This window comes from Aspergillus tubingensis, assembly GCF_013340325.1.
Source record: "Aspergillus tubingensis WU-2223L DNA, scaffold_6, whole genome shotgun sequence".
Taxonomy (NCBI): Eukaryota; Fungi; Ascomycota; class Eurotiomycetes; order Eurotiales; family Aspergillaceae; genus Aspergillus; species Aspergillus tubingensis.
Window position 1 is genome coordinate 1,660,599 of NW_023336280.1, and position 15,504 is coordinate 1,676,102.

The 15,504-nt window shown below is 51.1% G+C and overlaps 6 protein-coding genes across 6 annotated transcripts; 3 read left to right on the forward strand and 3 right to left on the reverse strand.

The window, feature by feature from the left end:
* Window positions 1–669: 669 nt before the first annotated feature.
* Window positions 670–2,159, reverse strand: AtWU_04318 (eukaryotic translation initiation factor 3 subunit E; the record flags this gene model as incomplete). Its single annotated transcript, XM_035499429.1, has 3 exons — window positions 670–688; window positions 758–952; window positions 1,015–2,159. 3 exons carry the CDS (start codon window positions 2,157–2,159, stop codon window positions 670–672), a joined length of 1,359 nt encoding a protein of 452 aa, XP_035355322.1.
* Window positions 2,160–2,308: 149 nt separating this feature from the next.
* Window positions 2,309–3,396, forward strand: AtWU_04319 (mitochondrial 54S ribosomal protein mL49; the record flags this gene model as incomplete). Its single annotated transcript, XM_035499430.1, has 3 exons — window positions 2,309–2,780; window positions 2,915–3,291; window positions 3,346–3,396. 3 exons carry the CDS (start codon window positions 2,309–2,311, stop codon window positions 3,394–3,396), a joined length of 900 nt encoding a protein of 299 aa, XP_035355323.1.
* Window positions 3,397–4,744: 1,348 nt separating this feature from the next.
* AtWU_04320 (putative ARID/BRIGHT domain protein (SWI1)) lies at window positions 4,745–7,696 on the reverse strand (the record flags this gene model as incomplete). The annotated part of the gene is made up of 1 exon (XM_035499431.1): window positions 4,745–7,696. The coding sequence occupies one exon, from the start codon at window positions 7,694–7,696 to the stop codon at window positions 4,745–4,747; it is 2,952 nt and encodes a 983-aa protein (XP_035355324.1).
* Window positions 7,697–9,644: 1,948 nt separating this feature from the next.
* Window positions 9,645–10,427, forward strand: AtWU_04321 (sugar O-acetyltransferase; the record flags this gene model as incomplete). The annotated part of the gene is made up of 3 exons (XM_035499432.1): window positions 9,645–9,805; window positions 9,863–10,262; window positions 10,323–10,427. 3 exons carry the CDS (start codon window positions 9,645–9,647, stop codon window positions 10,425–10,427), a joined length of 666 nt encoding a protein of 221 aa, XP_035355325.1.
* A 130-nt stretch (window positions 10,428–10,557) lies between these two features.
* On the reverse strand, window positions 10,558–12,424 carry AtWU_04322 (uncharacterized protein; the record flags this gene model as incomplete). The annotated part of the gene is made up of 6 exons (XM_035499433.1): window positions 10,558–10,605; window positions 10,658–11,294; window positions 11,350–11,483; window positions 11,550–11,857; window positions 11,911–12,354; window positions 12,412–12,424. 6 exons carry the CDS (start codon window positions 12,422–12,424, stop codon window positions 10,558–10,560), a joined length of 1,584 nt encoding a protein of 527 aa, XP_035355326.1.
* A 1,168-nt stretch (window positions 12,425–13,592) lies between these two features.
* On the forward strand, window positions 13,593–15,155 carry rpt3 (proteasome regulatory particle base subunit RPT3; the record flags this gene model as incomplete). Its single annotated transcript, XM_035499434.1, has 6 exons — window positions 13,593–13,750; window positions 13,807–13,848; window positions 13,913–14,011; window positions 14,064–14,350; window positions 14,417–15,080; window positions 15,137–15,155. 6 exons carry the CDS (start codon window positions 13,593–13,595, stop codon window positions 15,153–15,155), a joined length of 1,269 nt encoding a protein of 422 aa, XP_035355327.1.
* Between the last annotated feature and the right edge of the window lie 349 nt (window positions 15,156–15,504).

The following is a 15,504-nucleotide window of genomic DNA, read 5'->3' on the forward strand; positions in this document are numbered from 1 at the left end:
GGGATAGGGTTTGAGGACCGCGGCTCTATAATAATTACGATACACCATAATGCAGCCGGTCTCTTTGAGTGAGTTAATGATAATTGAATTCCATCATCTCTATAGATCATTCGTAACAGCATAGCTCGATCACACGTAACCAAGCGACGGCGTCTTATTCGGACGAGAAAACACATCCCAATAAGACAGAAGTGTGCAAAGGACTGCTCTCACTTTAAGGAAACACCCCCGGTCCTGCTTCTTCTCTTCTCTTCCTTCCTTTTTTCATCCTCTGGTCGACCCAAAAATAAAAGTCCAGATATAGTTGGATAGAATTTTTGACGGTACTTCGTTCTTCTTTTTAAGGGAGTCATCACACACACCAAAATCCCGAAGGGTGTCAAACATCATAAAGAGATACACAGGGGGGAAATAAACGATATAGTGGGTGGAAAGTGGGACACGAAACGTAAATAGAAAAGGGAAAATAAGATAGAGAGATAAAAAAAGAGAAAAAGGAATAGTGGACCACCTGAACGCCAGCCTGATGCCACTCTGCTTGGTCCCATCATTTCAGGAAGTCCGCACTGCGGCGGAAGATACTACTAACATGAACAGAACCATGAAGAGAACGGTAAAAGGACGAAAGTTTCTTGTTTCGGTATAATTTCAAGAAGTGGGGGGTGTCATTTATTTCGCAACGGCAGCACTATATGATTATCCTGGCGTTAGTGACAAGCAATAGAGATGGGTCGATTTGACAGGGTATTGGACGAACCTCAGAACTTGCGTGCGGAAGAAAGCACCCTTGGTCTTCTCAATGACCTGCTGGTACACCGACTGCGGGGGGTGGTTCATGATCACAGTGCCCTCCTTGTAGTCGATCTTGGCGTCGACACGAGTGTCGCGGATCAGGTTGACGATCCACTTCTCACCCTCATCCTGGTTCAGACCCAGACGGGTAGACAGGTCCCTGGAGATATCGGTTAGCACGGTTACGCTCTGAATGTATGCCCTTCGCGTTGGGTAACATACTTGATGTCGATCCGCTGGTGGATCTTGCAGTAGCTCTCGGAGATCAGGTGACGGGCAGCCTCAACGAAGGCATCGGTAGCCGAGACGAGGAAGAAGTCGCTCCGCAACACATCCTCAGCCTCACCCAACTTCTTCTGGGCCTCCTCGAAGTCGAAGTCAACGTACAACGCCTTGACGAAGTCGGTGATGGGGTCGTTGTATTCGTAGCCCTCCTGGCGAACAACGCGGATCAGGTCCTTCAGCTGCTTCTGGTAGACGTTGCTGTTCTTGTGGGCACGGTTGCGGTTGGTGATGACGGCGGCGGCGAGGTAGCGCAGGATCCAGGGGCAGCTGGTCTGAATGGTGTTGATGTAGGCGGGGGAGAAGAAAAGGTCGGTCAGGACATCGCGAGCAGGGTCGTAGTTGAAGAAGGGGAAGAGAGACCAGTGGATCAACCAGGAGCGGTTCTGGAGCTGACCCAGAGGGTTGTTGAAGAGACGGGTCTCGATGGAGTCCTTGACCTTCTGGACCTCCTCCATAGCACCATCCCAGCTGGTGGTCAGAATCTCCGAGGCGAGCTTACCCCATGTGGCGGAGGCAACCTTGTCGTTGTCGGTGGAGAGGACACGGAACTGGTACAGCAGCTCAGCGGCATTGCCGTAGCTACCGCAGCTGTACTGGAAGCGACCATAGTCGAAAAGGCTGTTGACCATATCGGCGGTGACACCGTGCTCCTCCTCAAGGAACTTCAAGTTGGCGACCTTGTCGCTGCGCAGGTTGCCGACGACATCCTCATCCTGCAGCAGCTCGGTGATCTTGGCGCTCTGCTCCTGGTAGTGTTGCAACTTGGCGAGGACCTCCTCTCTCTTCTTGACGAACTCGTCGGGGATGGTGTCGGAGTCGTTAATTTCCTTCCACAGGTTGGCAACATAGTCGGTCATGTTGGTGTGCTTCAACAGCTCGTACTTGGCGCGGATCATCTCCTTGTCATCTTCCTGGGAGCCGGAGCTGAACTCAAGGAGAGGGAAGACCAGATGGCGGTCGAGGTAGGGGATCAACTTGGGCAGCAGGTCATACTGGTTGGCGATCTCTTCAGCGGTCTTGGGCGGGTGGGCGGCAGCACCGCTGAGAAGGGTCTCAGCGGAAGGAGGAACGTTGGCTGCCATGGTGGGAGATATAGCAGCAGTAGCAGCGGGGAGCGGAATAATTGGGGGGGTGGTGGAGGAGGAGGGGGGGAGGGGGGAAAAAGAGGGGAGGGAGAAAAAGGACAAAAACAGAAGAGAGGAAGCGATTCACGAACGGAGAGCCTCTCACAATGAGCAGCGGCAGACTTCAAAGTCAGTGTGCGGCGGCTTTTGCGCTGGCGAAAATGTGGGCGAAGGGCTGCTGGGCGCGCTATTCCCTTCTGGGCCTAGCGGAAGGTCTCCGCGCCGAAGCAAGAAATCATCGCTTCATTTCTGCATGTCGTATGTTCGTTCTCTCGCGCTCTCCGGCCCTCGTCTTGTCCGTCTCCTCCCCTCTCCCTCTTTTAAACTCCCTTCTGGGTTGTTCCTCGATTCCCCGGCTCCTAGGAATCGTTCAGGCTGTTTCCGTTGCCTCTCCCTTGACCTCCCCCTTACCAACCCCGATGGCATCCTTCATGCAGTCTCTGCCGGTCTGCTCGGCTTCTCGCAAGCAGTCAACCGCTGTTCCCTTTTATCTGCACAAAGCTTCACAATCCAGAGTCTCGTCAGGGACGCGTAGCTCCTTCTCCTCGCTATGTTCTTCCGCTAGATTGACCCCCTCTCGTATGTCGCGACCCTTTCCGTCCGTTCCACCCACGGCCTATCCCATCGGGATAGTAAGCGTGGCTGTTCCTGGGCAGCAAATGCCCGAAGGATATCAAAAAGGATCCGTTGAGCTTTTCCTGACTTGCTCTTAGAAATCACTTCTCGTCACTCCTCCCAAATTATCTCTCAGCCCCAGGTTGCCGCCCAGCAATGTCGGACTTTCCTCGTTCAACTCAAGCGGCAATCTCAGACACTCAAGGAAACCCCGGTATCGCAACCGCCGCCCAACCTGCAACTCACAAACCTCCCTTATTTCATCCGTCGCACAGCCTCCAACCAACTCCCCGTATATCTTGTCACTAAGGCCGGCGGTACCAAGCAACAAACCAAGCTCCAGAAGACTGAAGGCGATCTGGATGCCCTGAGGAACGATCTGGCGCAGTACCTGGGACTGGAGTCGGGTGACCCCCGCGCTCCCAAGAGCCCGGATGTTACTATTAACCGTCTTAACGGTCACATCATTGTCAAGGTATGTCCTATACGGAGGATCTCACGACCGAGCTAATCTGGCTGCTTCACTTAGGGCTGGCGCAAACCTGAGATCCTGAAGTTCCTCCAGGAACGCAACTTCTAAGCAAAACGACAAAAGATTAAACCGGAGTCATCCCTGGATCCCTTTCGCTCCTCTTCTACTATCAAACCTACGTCGGCACCAACTCATTGAACCCAACGACACTGCCACATACACACACATGTCTATTGTCACGCCTAGCACAGGGAGCGATGGGGGTTCAGGGACAGGACGAAACCACACACTGCAGACTTGGTGACAAGAAGAAGACTAAAAAAGGGCCGAACCAGAACGACGGGATGAAAAGAAAATAAGCAGTGCATATCTGCAATGGTCAGGGATCATCGATACACTTTGGTTATAATGTCCCCCCATGACCCCATTTTCCTTTTTTCCAAATCTCCCTCTACTTACTTTATTCCTCACTTTGTATTACTTTTCTCTCTCCTACTAGTGCTGGTGTTCCTGTCATAACTCCCTTATTTCTGCGGGGCTTCTGTTTTTCTGGCTGCTGTATGTATGTATGTATACTGGCGTGATCTCTACCTTTTTCTATTTTCGCTTTTATTCATCTCTCAAGTCTACGGCGAACTGCTGCGGGTTCGGTACATGATTACTATCTATTCATCCGAAAGTGGTCTCATCTCCTCTTCCCTTTTATCTACTAGCTAGCTAGCTAGTAGTAGTAGTAGTAGTAGTAGTAGTAGTAGTAGTAGTAGTAGTAGTAGTAGTAGTAGTAGTAGTATCAGTGGATATAACGTCTTCCGCTATTTTACTCCTTCCATCTTCTAGTTCCTCAAGAGAACTAGCGGTATCCTCACTAGCAGCTGATCTCTTGATCATACTACATGTCATACTACAATCATACTACACGTCATACGATTACAAGAGATGCCGATACAAGGGTACTACGCAGCAACATGCCAGAACTTACCGCCAACTAGCCAGCCTAGTAGCCTACGAACTGTTCCTAATTTGGAAAGGCAACGCTCAGACCAAGAGCGTGTTATCAACCGGAATCGGTCCAGTTCAGTTAATACAGTAGAGTTACCCATTTAGACATCATGCATGATTTTTTTTTGTCGCCCGAGGGTATTGAACATTGTACAGCGGTAAAGCACAGAGATACACATTGTCACGCCTCTCTCGATAAAAAAAAGATAGTTCTTCCCACCGGCGCCTAACACACGAGATCGAGTAAGAGAGAAGGAAAGAGAAAAAAAGAAAACAAGGGAGAAAACGGAGATGTAGATAGTTGTTTACTCAAGGTTGGAAGTAGAAGACATGACAGAAGCAAACATCAACAAGGCATGTTCTAAGCGTGGCCCAAACATGAAACCTTCGGGTTAACCAGCGCGCTAGAAATGATCTCAGAAAAGAAAAACCCTAACCGTTCCAGAAGTTATCGCATTCATTCCGCTAGTCGTGCATAAGTTATCAATTGCCGTACAACACCAGGATCTATGTTAGGCATCAGCAGTGCGCCAAGCAAGCTTTCTTTCCTTGGGATGATCCCCGACGGGAACCGTAACGTGGCGTTGGAATCAGCAAGCTTTGACTTCTCAGCCAGTCGACGCAGAATTGCCAAACCCCGATTGATTATGGAGCTGTAAGCAGCAGCCTCCGCTTCGGCTTGACCCCTTGCGGCATGGGATTGGCGGGAGTTGGTGCTCGGTGGAGGAACTCGTTCTGTGCTCAGGAGGCATGAGAGTCGCAGCAGATGAATGGCAAACCCGTCGGTCGACTCCAGCCATGACTTGGCAATAGGTCCATCAGCAAAGCCTGAAAGGATGTCCGCTGCCAATAGGCCTTGCATGAGGAAAACTTTCCGAGCATCCGCTATAGCCAAGGGTTTCCGCGGTTGATCAGGGACCGGGCAAATGGCAAGACCAAAGGCACGGGTCAGCAACTCTTGCTGGATCGAAGCACCATCGCCAGAAAAGATTGCTCTGAAGAATGTCCGGTTGGGCTCGTCCCGTGCCAAAAGCTTGGCCAAGCTATCAACCGCTGCCGGTGTGTATTTATGAATAGAGGGGTTGTATGAATTGAACATAATGCCCTCCGAGCTCATAGGACCTGGGAATGGTGCAAAAGCAAGAAGGAAATGCAGAAGACAAAGTGCTTCTTCCTTACTCGGTAACTGAATGGTGTGAGCCACGTTGCTGAGGTAAGTGACTGTGTCCTTCATGAAATCCAGTGTGTTTTGATGTGTTCTTAGTAGCATATTGCGAGTGCCGAGGTAACGAATGATAGTCGACATGAATTGAACAACCGGAGGAGTAGACAGCATTCCAAAGTTCGACTCGATAAACGAGAAATTGCGTAGTATGGTTGTGATGCAGATGAGTCGGTCGACGGCACGGTCTAGTTCGTAGTCGAGGCTGCCGAATTCTGGTACATCCGCCAAAGACGTCCACTCCGATTGACATCCACGAGTCACTTCTTCATATGAAGATAGAAGCATCATATCAGACACTTCCGCAGCATGTTCCGCAAGAAACTCTGCCTGGTCCTCGGCGCATTCTATTAAGCTCTCCACCAGATCGTCGCAGTTATCTAACGATATTTGGATCGCCGGCTCTGAAGATATGGATGTAAGCGTATCCAAAGCCATGCGCATTTCAGCATGGATCCCGGATTTGATGCTCATTGTGAGAGCGTGGATATCAATTACACCCAGCTCAGCAAAACTGGGGACATTAGGCTTCAGTCGAGAAATATCCTCTCCGATCTGATACATTTCATCGATGGCTATGGGTCCATGGAAGCTGCTTTCTGGCAAGACCATGGGTTTGTAAGGATCCTCGATTTTATGCTTCAATGGCTGATCTGACTGATCCAGCTGTTCTGAGGGCTTCACCGGGACTGGAACTGGGCCTTTACCCGGCTGCGCAGGCGATTGACTCGGTAATTGGCCAGTAGGATCATTTGGCGTTGCTGGAGGTTGTGACTGGCGGGAAATACTGAGACGGTGCTGATTCTGCGGTTTGCCTTGAGTTTTAACAGGTGTAGGTGTCGCGAAACCATTTGAAGCATTATGTTGTACGCTACTCGATACAGACGCGGGACTTGGCGATGGGTGTCCCATCTGCTGTGCATTGTCATACCCCTGGCCCGGTTTGATGGCGGGAGACTGGAACTGCATGGCAGACGGATCACTGGGTTGGCGTGGCACCGCGTTTTGCTGCATCTGGTCCGCAAATTGCTTCTGCTGGGTGCTGAGGAAGGCCTGCTCATACGCAGCTAGGTTCCGCTGATAATGCTCCCTAAGCTCCTGCATGGCCATCGGCAGCTGCATCGGCGGGAACTGAAGTTGCTGTGCGATGACATGCCACATATTCGCAGCCGTTATCTTCTTTGATCCTCCGAGCTTCATGACCGTAGCATAAAGCTGGACCAGGTTGATCGGGCGACCGCAAACAACGGGACTAGGATCGAGAGGCAGGTTGCGCGACATCATGAACTTCTGCAGTGACCTCATAAACCCTTCGGGATTAGGCGGCTTAGCCATAGTCTGTTGCATCTGCCTGATGGCGGCCATTTGTTGAGGATTGGCCATCGCGTTCATCCCAGCTGCCACGGGTCGCCCGGCCATAGCGGGATTCATCGCCATTGGACGACCCTGGTTTTGCATCTGCATGGCATGCATTCGCTGCTGTTGCTGCTGGGCAGCTATGGCCTGCTGATACCCCTGAGGCATACCACCGTAATGTGCCTGCATCGGCGCCTGCACAGCGGCAGTAGTCATTGCAGGCGCGGGCGGGAACTGGGGCGCCATGGCCTGAGGGTACGGTTGATTGGGCATAAACGAGCTGTTTTGCGGCGTGTTCACCCTACTCGGATGATCCGACTGTGACGGAGACATGTGGGAGCCTACTTGAGGGCCGGCTGGGGAGAACGGGCTGGGCGAAGCTGTGCCCATTCGTTGTACACCATGTTGGTCGAATTCCTGCATGATCGGAGATTGGGTGACGTTCGGAGAAGCTCCTTGCTGGAGGTGTTGGTACGGAGTGGGATGCGGAGGATATTGGGGTGCGCCATTCGCAGCTCCTTGGTACCCTGGAAATGGCACCTGGTGAGGAGTCTGAGACCGGGATGCCGCGACAGCCCCAGGAGCCTGTCGAGGCGACATCGACATGGCATCCTCCGGTCGCGGCCTTTTCGACGGAATCACCTGGTTCGGGTTGTGGAAGCCAGGGGAGGCATTTCGCGGCACGCCATTGAACATGCGCTGGAACTGGGTAGGGTCGGGAGTGGGAGAGGTATGGAGGAATGCCGCAGAAGGATCAATGGTCGCCTGGTGAAAAGCACCATTGTCATGGTTCGGAAGGTTCGAGGGGTCGGCGAGCCAGGAGGCATTCATGTCGAGTGTTTTACCAACCCATCTGTAAGGTAACGAGAGCTGTCAGAAAAATGACACGAGCACCAAGGTCATCATCGATACGCGACCGATAAGAACAGCAGTGTTACAATCATCACGAGCTTATTTTTTAGGGGTAAATGACACAATCGCCCAGGTTTGTAGGGTGGAAGAGGGTCTAGACGCGTCAGGTGAGGAAGCTGACAGTGAAGGGTGTCGCGCTGTCGCTCTGCGACACGAAGCAGCGACCACACACCACACCGAGGACAGCCACCCCAACGTGTAGATTGGGGAGAGACGGGGGGTAAATGGGATACTCTGGGGTGGGTGGATTGATGTTTTCTCAAAAAGGAAAATTGTAAGGGACAGGCAGGATGTACATACCGACAAGGCTGGACAACTAAAAATGCCGACTCACAAGCGGATGGAGGCCGGTCCCGAATAGCAGTGGTTGGAAGGCCGGAGAGAGAGATTGCGAGGAGATCGAGCAGGTCACGGGACCATGGAAGGTCGCTGGTACCGCAAAAAGGGCAGAAAATCAAGTGAGGATTCGCAGCGGCGTTGCGAGCGGCACTGAGTGGCAGAAGACCGATCAGCAAATCGCAAGGCGACCTGGGAAGTATGGGGGTTTCAAAGTGGATTTGGTAAATGACAACAGGCTGCAGATATTAAAATGATCAAAAGCAGAATGATGGATCAGCCATAGAAGGGCCTGTAACCCATGGAAGAAAGGGACCACCAGCGATGGCTTTTGGGGCAACGTGCGCGGTACTCCCGAGGAATGGGAGGGTAAAAGGGTGGCCAGCACTTTACTTAGTGCGTGGCCACAGTTGTGTGAGGCGTGTGGAAGGCAAATCCAATGACTGGGAGACAAGCGGGGGGGATGGGATCAATAGTCAGGAATGACAGGCGTACCTGGACTTAAAGCTCCGTAAAGATTTGGTACACTGCAGTACCTGAAAATCTGGTATTTTATTCGAGCCGATTAATTTTGGATTTCTAGATTCCTTTTTGCTTCCCAAGGGAAGGGAGGGGGCGTCTCCTTCTGGAAAGGTGGAGAGGCACACGGGGTTGGGAAAGGCAGGAATGGGGACGGGCGTGGAGTGATCAGAGGCGCGCCTCACGAGTCGAGAATCAGATTTCAGCCAGACGGGACAAGGGAACAAAAACGATAGGCAAGTTCGGATGGGCCTGGCGTAAGGGTTTCCAGTAAGTTTTATCTTACCGGTAGTACGTAGTAGCAGCAGCAGCAGCAGCGAGCAGCAAGCAGCAGGAGCAGGAGCACAGGTCGGTAGCAGTCGGGCAGCGGGTAAAAGGGGTGAGCCAATTCAGTAGGCGGACCCTGATGGCAGATTATTAGTTAGTAGTTAATGGCTGTAGGACCGCGTATTACGTCATCAGTGGCAGCCTTAGATACTGCCTGATCCCTGGTTCTAGATCGTATACTACTATGATGCAGAAACTATACATGCATCATCTGTCAAATGTACAATATTCAAAGGGCCTCGAATTGTCTCAAAATTCACCTGGTCTCGGATACCGTAGCCATGGAATTTGTATAGCATGCTGTCTCCTTACTATCCAACCTTCAATGACACAATATAGCATGCATTGATCCCACAACCCGAAACCGTGATTGTAGCTCGGCAGCTTATGCATGGTGAATAGCAATATTGAATAGATATTTTCTCCAGCAAGATTCAGTCTCATAGTAGTCCAGGCTCGGCGTACCCACAAGCTGACCGTTCGTGATTCGCACCGGCCGAGGCCTAACCTGCCTAATTCGGAAGTATTCCCAACCGCCCAGCTGATTCGCATTGGATAATGAATGGCCACAACGCGATGAACTGTTTTAGTCTGCTCACAGATACTATATAATGGAGCTACAATCGCTCGTCAGCCTCTGCATCCTCTAATATCAGAGTCCCCGCCAACATTCTATATCAGAACAATGACGACATCGAAAGAATGGCAGAAGATGCTCAATGGAGAGCTCTACGCTCCTTGGGATGCAGACCTTCAGGCCAATCGGCAGCGCTGCAAAGAAGCATGCGACAGGTTCAATCAAGCTGGGCAGGTCGCTCGGCGTCGCAGGGTGGAATTATGGCGGGAGTGAGATCTGCTACCGGCTTTTGGGAATGCTCTTCAAACTGACCTCTTGATGTACAGCATCCTAGGTGATACGCGCCCTCTGCCTCCAGCCCATTCCGATCCTCGGGAGGATGAGAAGCTCTTTGACGATACAGATCCCTATGTGGACCCTCCCATCTCGGTGGATCACGGCTTGAACTTCAAGGTCGGCAAAAAAACCTTTCTGAACTACAACCTTCATGTCCTGGATACATGTCTCGTGACCATTGGTGAAAGGGTGCTTACCGGTCCGAATCTTTGTATCTACGGGGCTACCCATCCTTTGGACCCAGCTGTGCGACGGGGTATAGAGGGCCCAGAAGCCGGCAAGGAAGTGCATATCGAAGACGATGTCTGGATAGGAGGCAGTGTAATCATCTTAGCCGGAGTTACTATCGGACGAGGCAGTACGGTGGGAGCTGGATCTGTGGTGACAAGGGTATGTCATGCCATATTCTGGCCACTATGTCTCTGAACGCATCGGTTAACCTAATTGCAGAGCGTTCCTCCCTTCCATTTTGTTGCCGGAAACCCAGCCCGCATCATTCGCCGGATCGAAACGAGCATGGATCCCGATCAGCGCAAAGAAAGTCAACCCGAGTGATGCAATAGCCTTTACAATATGTCATTATTCGCGATCTACTTCTAAATAGACAATCGATAACCCAGCGGCGATTTGCAGATCCTGCAAATAAGAGGCATGATTATCAATGGTAACCGATGTACGTATAACTTCATATGATTAGGTAGTCATGCTGTCGTGCCAGTCCGGGGGAGTGTGTCTAGGTTGAGTGGTAAGCTTTGAAATTCCCGAAATATTAGGGTGTCACTTACAAATGCCGTCCATGAGATATTCGTATAATCATCTTCGGCCTGAGCCGCACGAGCATCCCAAACCTTTCTTAATATATCAGCAGGGACCGGATTGCGAAACTCCGATCTTCGCTCAACTTCGCGCAGTCTCGTAAGGACATAATACTGCGAATGACGCGAGATACAGTCAGATCCTGCCATAAAGAGTGGGAAGACAAGGATTTCCAGTAACGAGCTTTCCGGAGCAATGATTGCCGTCGCGTCGAGAATCTTTCGAACACACTCTTGTATGTCAGAGCTGCTAGCTGGCTTCGACGGGTCTAGCAGCCGAAGAATACGCAAGATACATGCAAACTGGAAAGCCTCCGCTATAAATAGCCAGAGAGGATCATGACTAGGGTACTCTCTTCGTTTTGGATCCCATGCATAGAGCTTGTGCTTTGCTAGGAGCAGGGCGATTTGATACTCATCCCAAGTGAGCCAGCCTAGTGTATGTTCCTTTGCCTTTTCCAGTGCTGCGCCGATGACCAGGAAGACTTCTCTCGGGCACCCATTTACCAATTCGAATTTTCTATCGCTGGCGCAAGCAACTAGCTCACGAATATCCTGAGAAAAGCACATTCTCTCGGGGCCAGCAGATGCTCGAATTATGTCAAGCCTGGTTTTTCACTAGTGAGCCTTGTATCGGAATAATCAGGCCTGGGTTAACATACCAAGCCAGGTTACCGAGGAAGAACATGGCCCGCTGGCGTCGGCCATGTAGCCCCTCGGCGATCAACAGCTGTTTACAGACGGACATGGCACCTGTGATGTGAATACCATGACTCGATACCCCTGATTCAGAAATCTATTTCCTGTTAGTTAAGATGCTCGAGCAATAGATTGTGGCATAAATAGGGCACACAAAGCCTACATCATGAAGCAACAGGACCTGTATTATCGCTAAGACGGTATCTTGCTCGTCTTCGAGCAAGGATGTTCTTTGGCTCTTACGGATTTCTTCGCTCAGGGCACGTATGGCTTTCATACGGTATTCAACCGCCGTGGCTTCGTGTAGGAACTCATCGCCAATCACCCGCCCGAGGTGGGAAGCAGAAAGCCCAAGAACAGCGTACAATAGCCCGATCTTTCTGCGCGCCAGCGGGAGAATATATGCACGGTAAGGGTTCTCTGCATCATCCCCAACCTCAGCGATCTGATGAGGGCAAATAACGTCATCATCTGCAGCGTATCTTTAGTGTCTTGCTATTAATGGTTCGAGGGGTGAAGCCTACAATGGCTTAACAGCCTAGCTGTGTCGGGCGAACTGAGAAGCGTGGCTACATCGTCTGGAAGCTTTGGCAGCGGCCGACTGTGAGCTTCAGCTGGCTTTTCAGGAACAGGGGTTTCCCTGGCTGTTGTCTTTGGGCTACCACTTAAAACGGCCGCAGAAGCTTGATCACTTTCCAAGTTGGGGTGAGGAGTCTCAGTAACTTCCTGGGTCGGTGGCACTTGGGTATCCAAGGCAGCATCGCTTATTCCTGATTGACCTCCGGTAGAGATTCTACTGTTGGTAGGTATCCGAGCACCCTTCCATTTACCTCGACTAGCGATCCCGCAGAATCTGAACCGTTCTGGGTATCCTCCACATACTAAACCTTTCGAGACACATCGTTGACAACTCGGACGGCCACGGTCACACTTGCGGCACTTTTGCCGGCAGGTCAAGCAAGCGGCACCTGTACAAGTGATAAGTATCAAATTATCACATACATTATGGGTCGTTACAGTCCTACCAGCTCGTGGCATTCCGCCGTCAACCTGCGGGCTTACTTTCGCATGGAAGGAATAATTGATGACGTGAAAGTCCTAATAAGGCAACGGCATCACATGCAGGGACTGCACCTTATCTCCAAAGCCCTCGCGGCGGAAATCCCGGTGACCGCTGTTGCTATCCGCTAAACAGAGCTCACAACGTGTTCTGTTACTATCCGACCCCAGAAAATGATGCTTCATCCCCAGCCTGCTGGCCATTTTACCCGATTAGGCTTCAGAATGAAGATTATGTAATAGTGTCATGTCATGTGACTGTGTTGATGAACCATGCACCATTCCCACTTTAGGCATTCATTCAGCCCAACTGAGTCTGGAATCTTCGGGTCTACCACAAAGGGTACTATAGTTGGTCAGATGGGGACTTTGCTTTCCTCCGCAGATGCTTGAGTCGACCCAATATAACATACCCAATATTTCATCCTATATGGCACAGGTACGCTGCCTTCCGTTGTTACACTATGCAGATTACTTGTTTGTCCGTAGCAACTTTTGGATTTAGCCGTTCGCCAAATCGGCGTTTTTGAGTGCAATTACATGGACTATAGCAATTGTCGCCAGTCTAATAGCTAAGTAGTTGATGAGCTCAACGTAGGAGCCTGAGGCTATGTATGGTTTAAAATACGCTGGCCCATCGTTGGAAAAAAGAGTAGCGAAATGAAATAAGTGTTCATAGTAAAGGTTTTATAAATTATCTCTTGTTAGCAATGTCCGCCGGAAGTATATAATTTGGCGGCTAACATAGTATCTGAATTATTTGCGAGGTCACAACAGCGCACTCACAAAAGGGGTAATCTTTTTACTTAAATATATTCGAAGCCTAGAAACTTATAAAATACACATATAAGCGCACCAAAACGAGTCGTGAGTGCCAAATTATTAGCTATCGTTTATACTGAGCGAAAGGATCTGTCCTGCGCCATTATATCAGCTGGACCGCCGAGCTACCAAGTCACATGACCACTGCCCGTGAGCTTCGTGAGCCGGGCTGTCTGGCATCGACGCAATAGATCCAACCAGCCGAATCCTTCCCAACTTGCCCACGACTGATTCATCCATTTCTTTCTGGGACATATTCTCTCCAGCTTACAGTTAACCGCGCTTGCTATTTTTACACCCGCTCCGTTTGTACCAGATTTCCGCCATGGGAGACGTCGCCGTCGAGACCCCGGCGAACAACGTCACGCCTCTCACCAAGGCAGCTCCATTGGACACTATCCCCAACATAGACTCGCTCGAGGGCACAGGAAACGACGGGAGCGATGAATATGCCACATTGAAGAGATTGCAGAGACATCTAGAGTATGTTCCAACAGTGATGATGGTTGCCGCGGCACATGTTAACTCTTCCATAACAGGTACATTCAACTTCAGGAGGAGTACATCAAGGATGAGCAAAGGCAAGCTATCTACCATCTTCCTACGAGCTTACCCTACCCGAGCTAACATTTGCTACCCGTACAGGAGCTTGAAGAGAGAACTCGTTCGTGCGCAGGAGGAGATCAAGCGGATACAGAGTGTGCCTTTGGTTATCGGCCAGTTTATGGAAGCGATCGATCAGAAGTATGGTGCTGCGCAGAGCTTTCGGCATAGAACCAATAACTGATGATCCTAGTACCGGTATTGTGCAATCGTCGACCGGTTCGAATTATGTCGTCCGTATCCTCTCCACGCTCGACCGCGAGAAGCTCAAGCCTTCGTCTTCGGTCGCACTCCACCGTCACTCCAACGCCCTTGTCGATATCCTACCCCCGGAGGCTGACTCCTCCATTGCTATGCTGGGCGAGAACGAGAAGCCAGATGTGACTTATGCGGATGTTGGTGGTCTTGACATGCAGAAGCAGGAGATCAGGGAAGCAGTCGAGCTGCCCTTGACGCACTTTGACCTTTACAAGCAGATCGGTGAGCATAGCCTCCTTTCAATGCTGCTTTCTTCTGTTAAGAGTTCATTACTGATGCTGGCGATAGGTATCGATCCTCCCCGCGGTGTCCTCCTTTACGGCCCTCCCGGTACGGGTAAGACTATGCTTGTCAAGGCGGTGGCAAACAGCACGACCGCCAGCTTTATCCGTGTAAACGGCTCGGAATTCGTTCAGAAATACCTGGGTGAAGGACCTCGCATGGTTCGTGATGTTTTCAGAATGGCGCGGGAGAACTCCCCGGCTATCATTTTCATTGATGAAATTGATGCCATCGCCACGAAGCGTTTCGACGCCCAGACGGGTGCAGACCGTGAGGTGCAGCGTATCTTGTTGGAACTTCTCAACCAGATGGATGGATTCGAGCAGTCGAGCAACGTCAAGGTCATCATGGCCACCAACAGAGCTGATACTCTGGATCCGGCCCTGCTTCGTCCGGGTCGTCTGGACCGGAAGATCGAGTTCCCGTCTTTGCGGGACCGGCGTGAACGCCGGTTGATTTTCTCTACGATAGCATCCAAGATGTCTCTTTCGCCGGAAGTTGACCTGGACTCGCTGATTGTGCGCAACGAGCCCCTCTCTGGTGCGGTCATTGCCGCCATCATGCAAGAGGCTGGTCTCCGTGCTGTCCGAAAGAACCGTTACAACATCATCCAGTCGGATCTCGAGGATGCTTACGCCGCCCAGGTGAAGACCGGACAGGAAGCGGATAGGTACGGAGCATTGTCTATGCTACCCGCGATCGGGACATGGCTAACCAAGCATACAGACTCGAATTCTACCGGTAAATCAAGTATGGGACGTGCATTAGGCTGGATATCGGATCACGCAAGGCGAACAGGGGGACCATTAGCTGTATTATCAACATCTAGGCTATTTCATATTAGGACAACGACTGACGCATTGGGTATTCCGCTGGGGTAGTCTATCGGTTGGGACCAAGTACCTTGTAGAAAGTAGAACAGTAACCCACGTTGAAACCGCCACTTGGCCGGGGCGGTGATTCAACAGATGCAAGCTCCAGTTGGACGGCTACCCGAGCCTCTCAGGATCTACAGGAGTACGTGTCTGGCTCTGTGCTGCCTATTTTGTAGACAGGTCAGCGATAGGTAGATAGGACCTGTCCGCAGCTGTTGG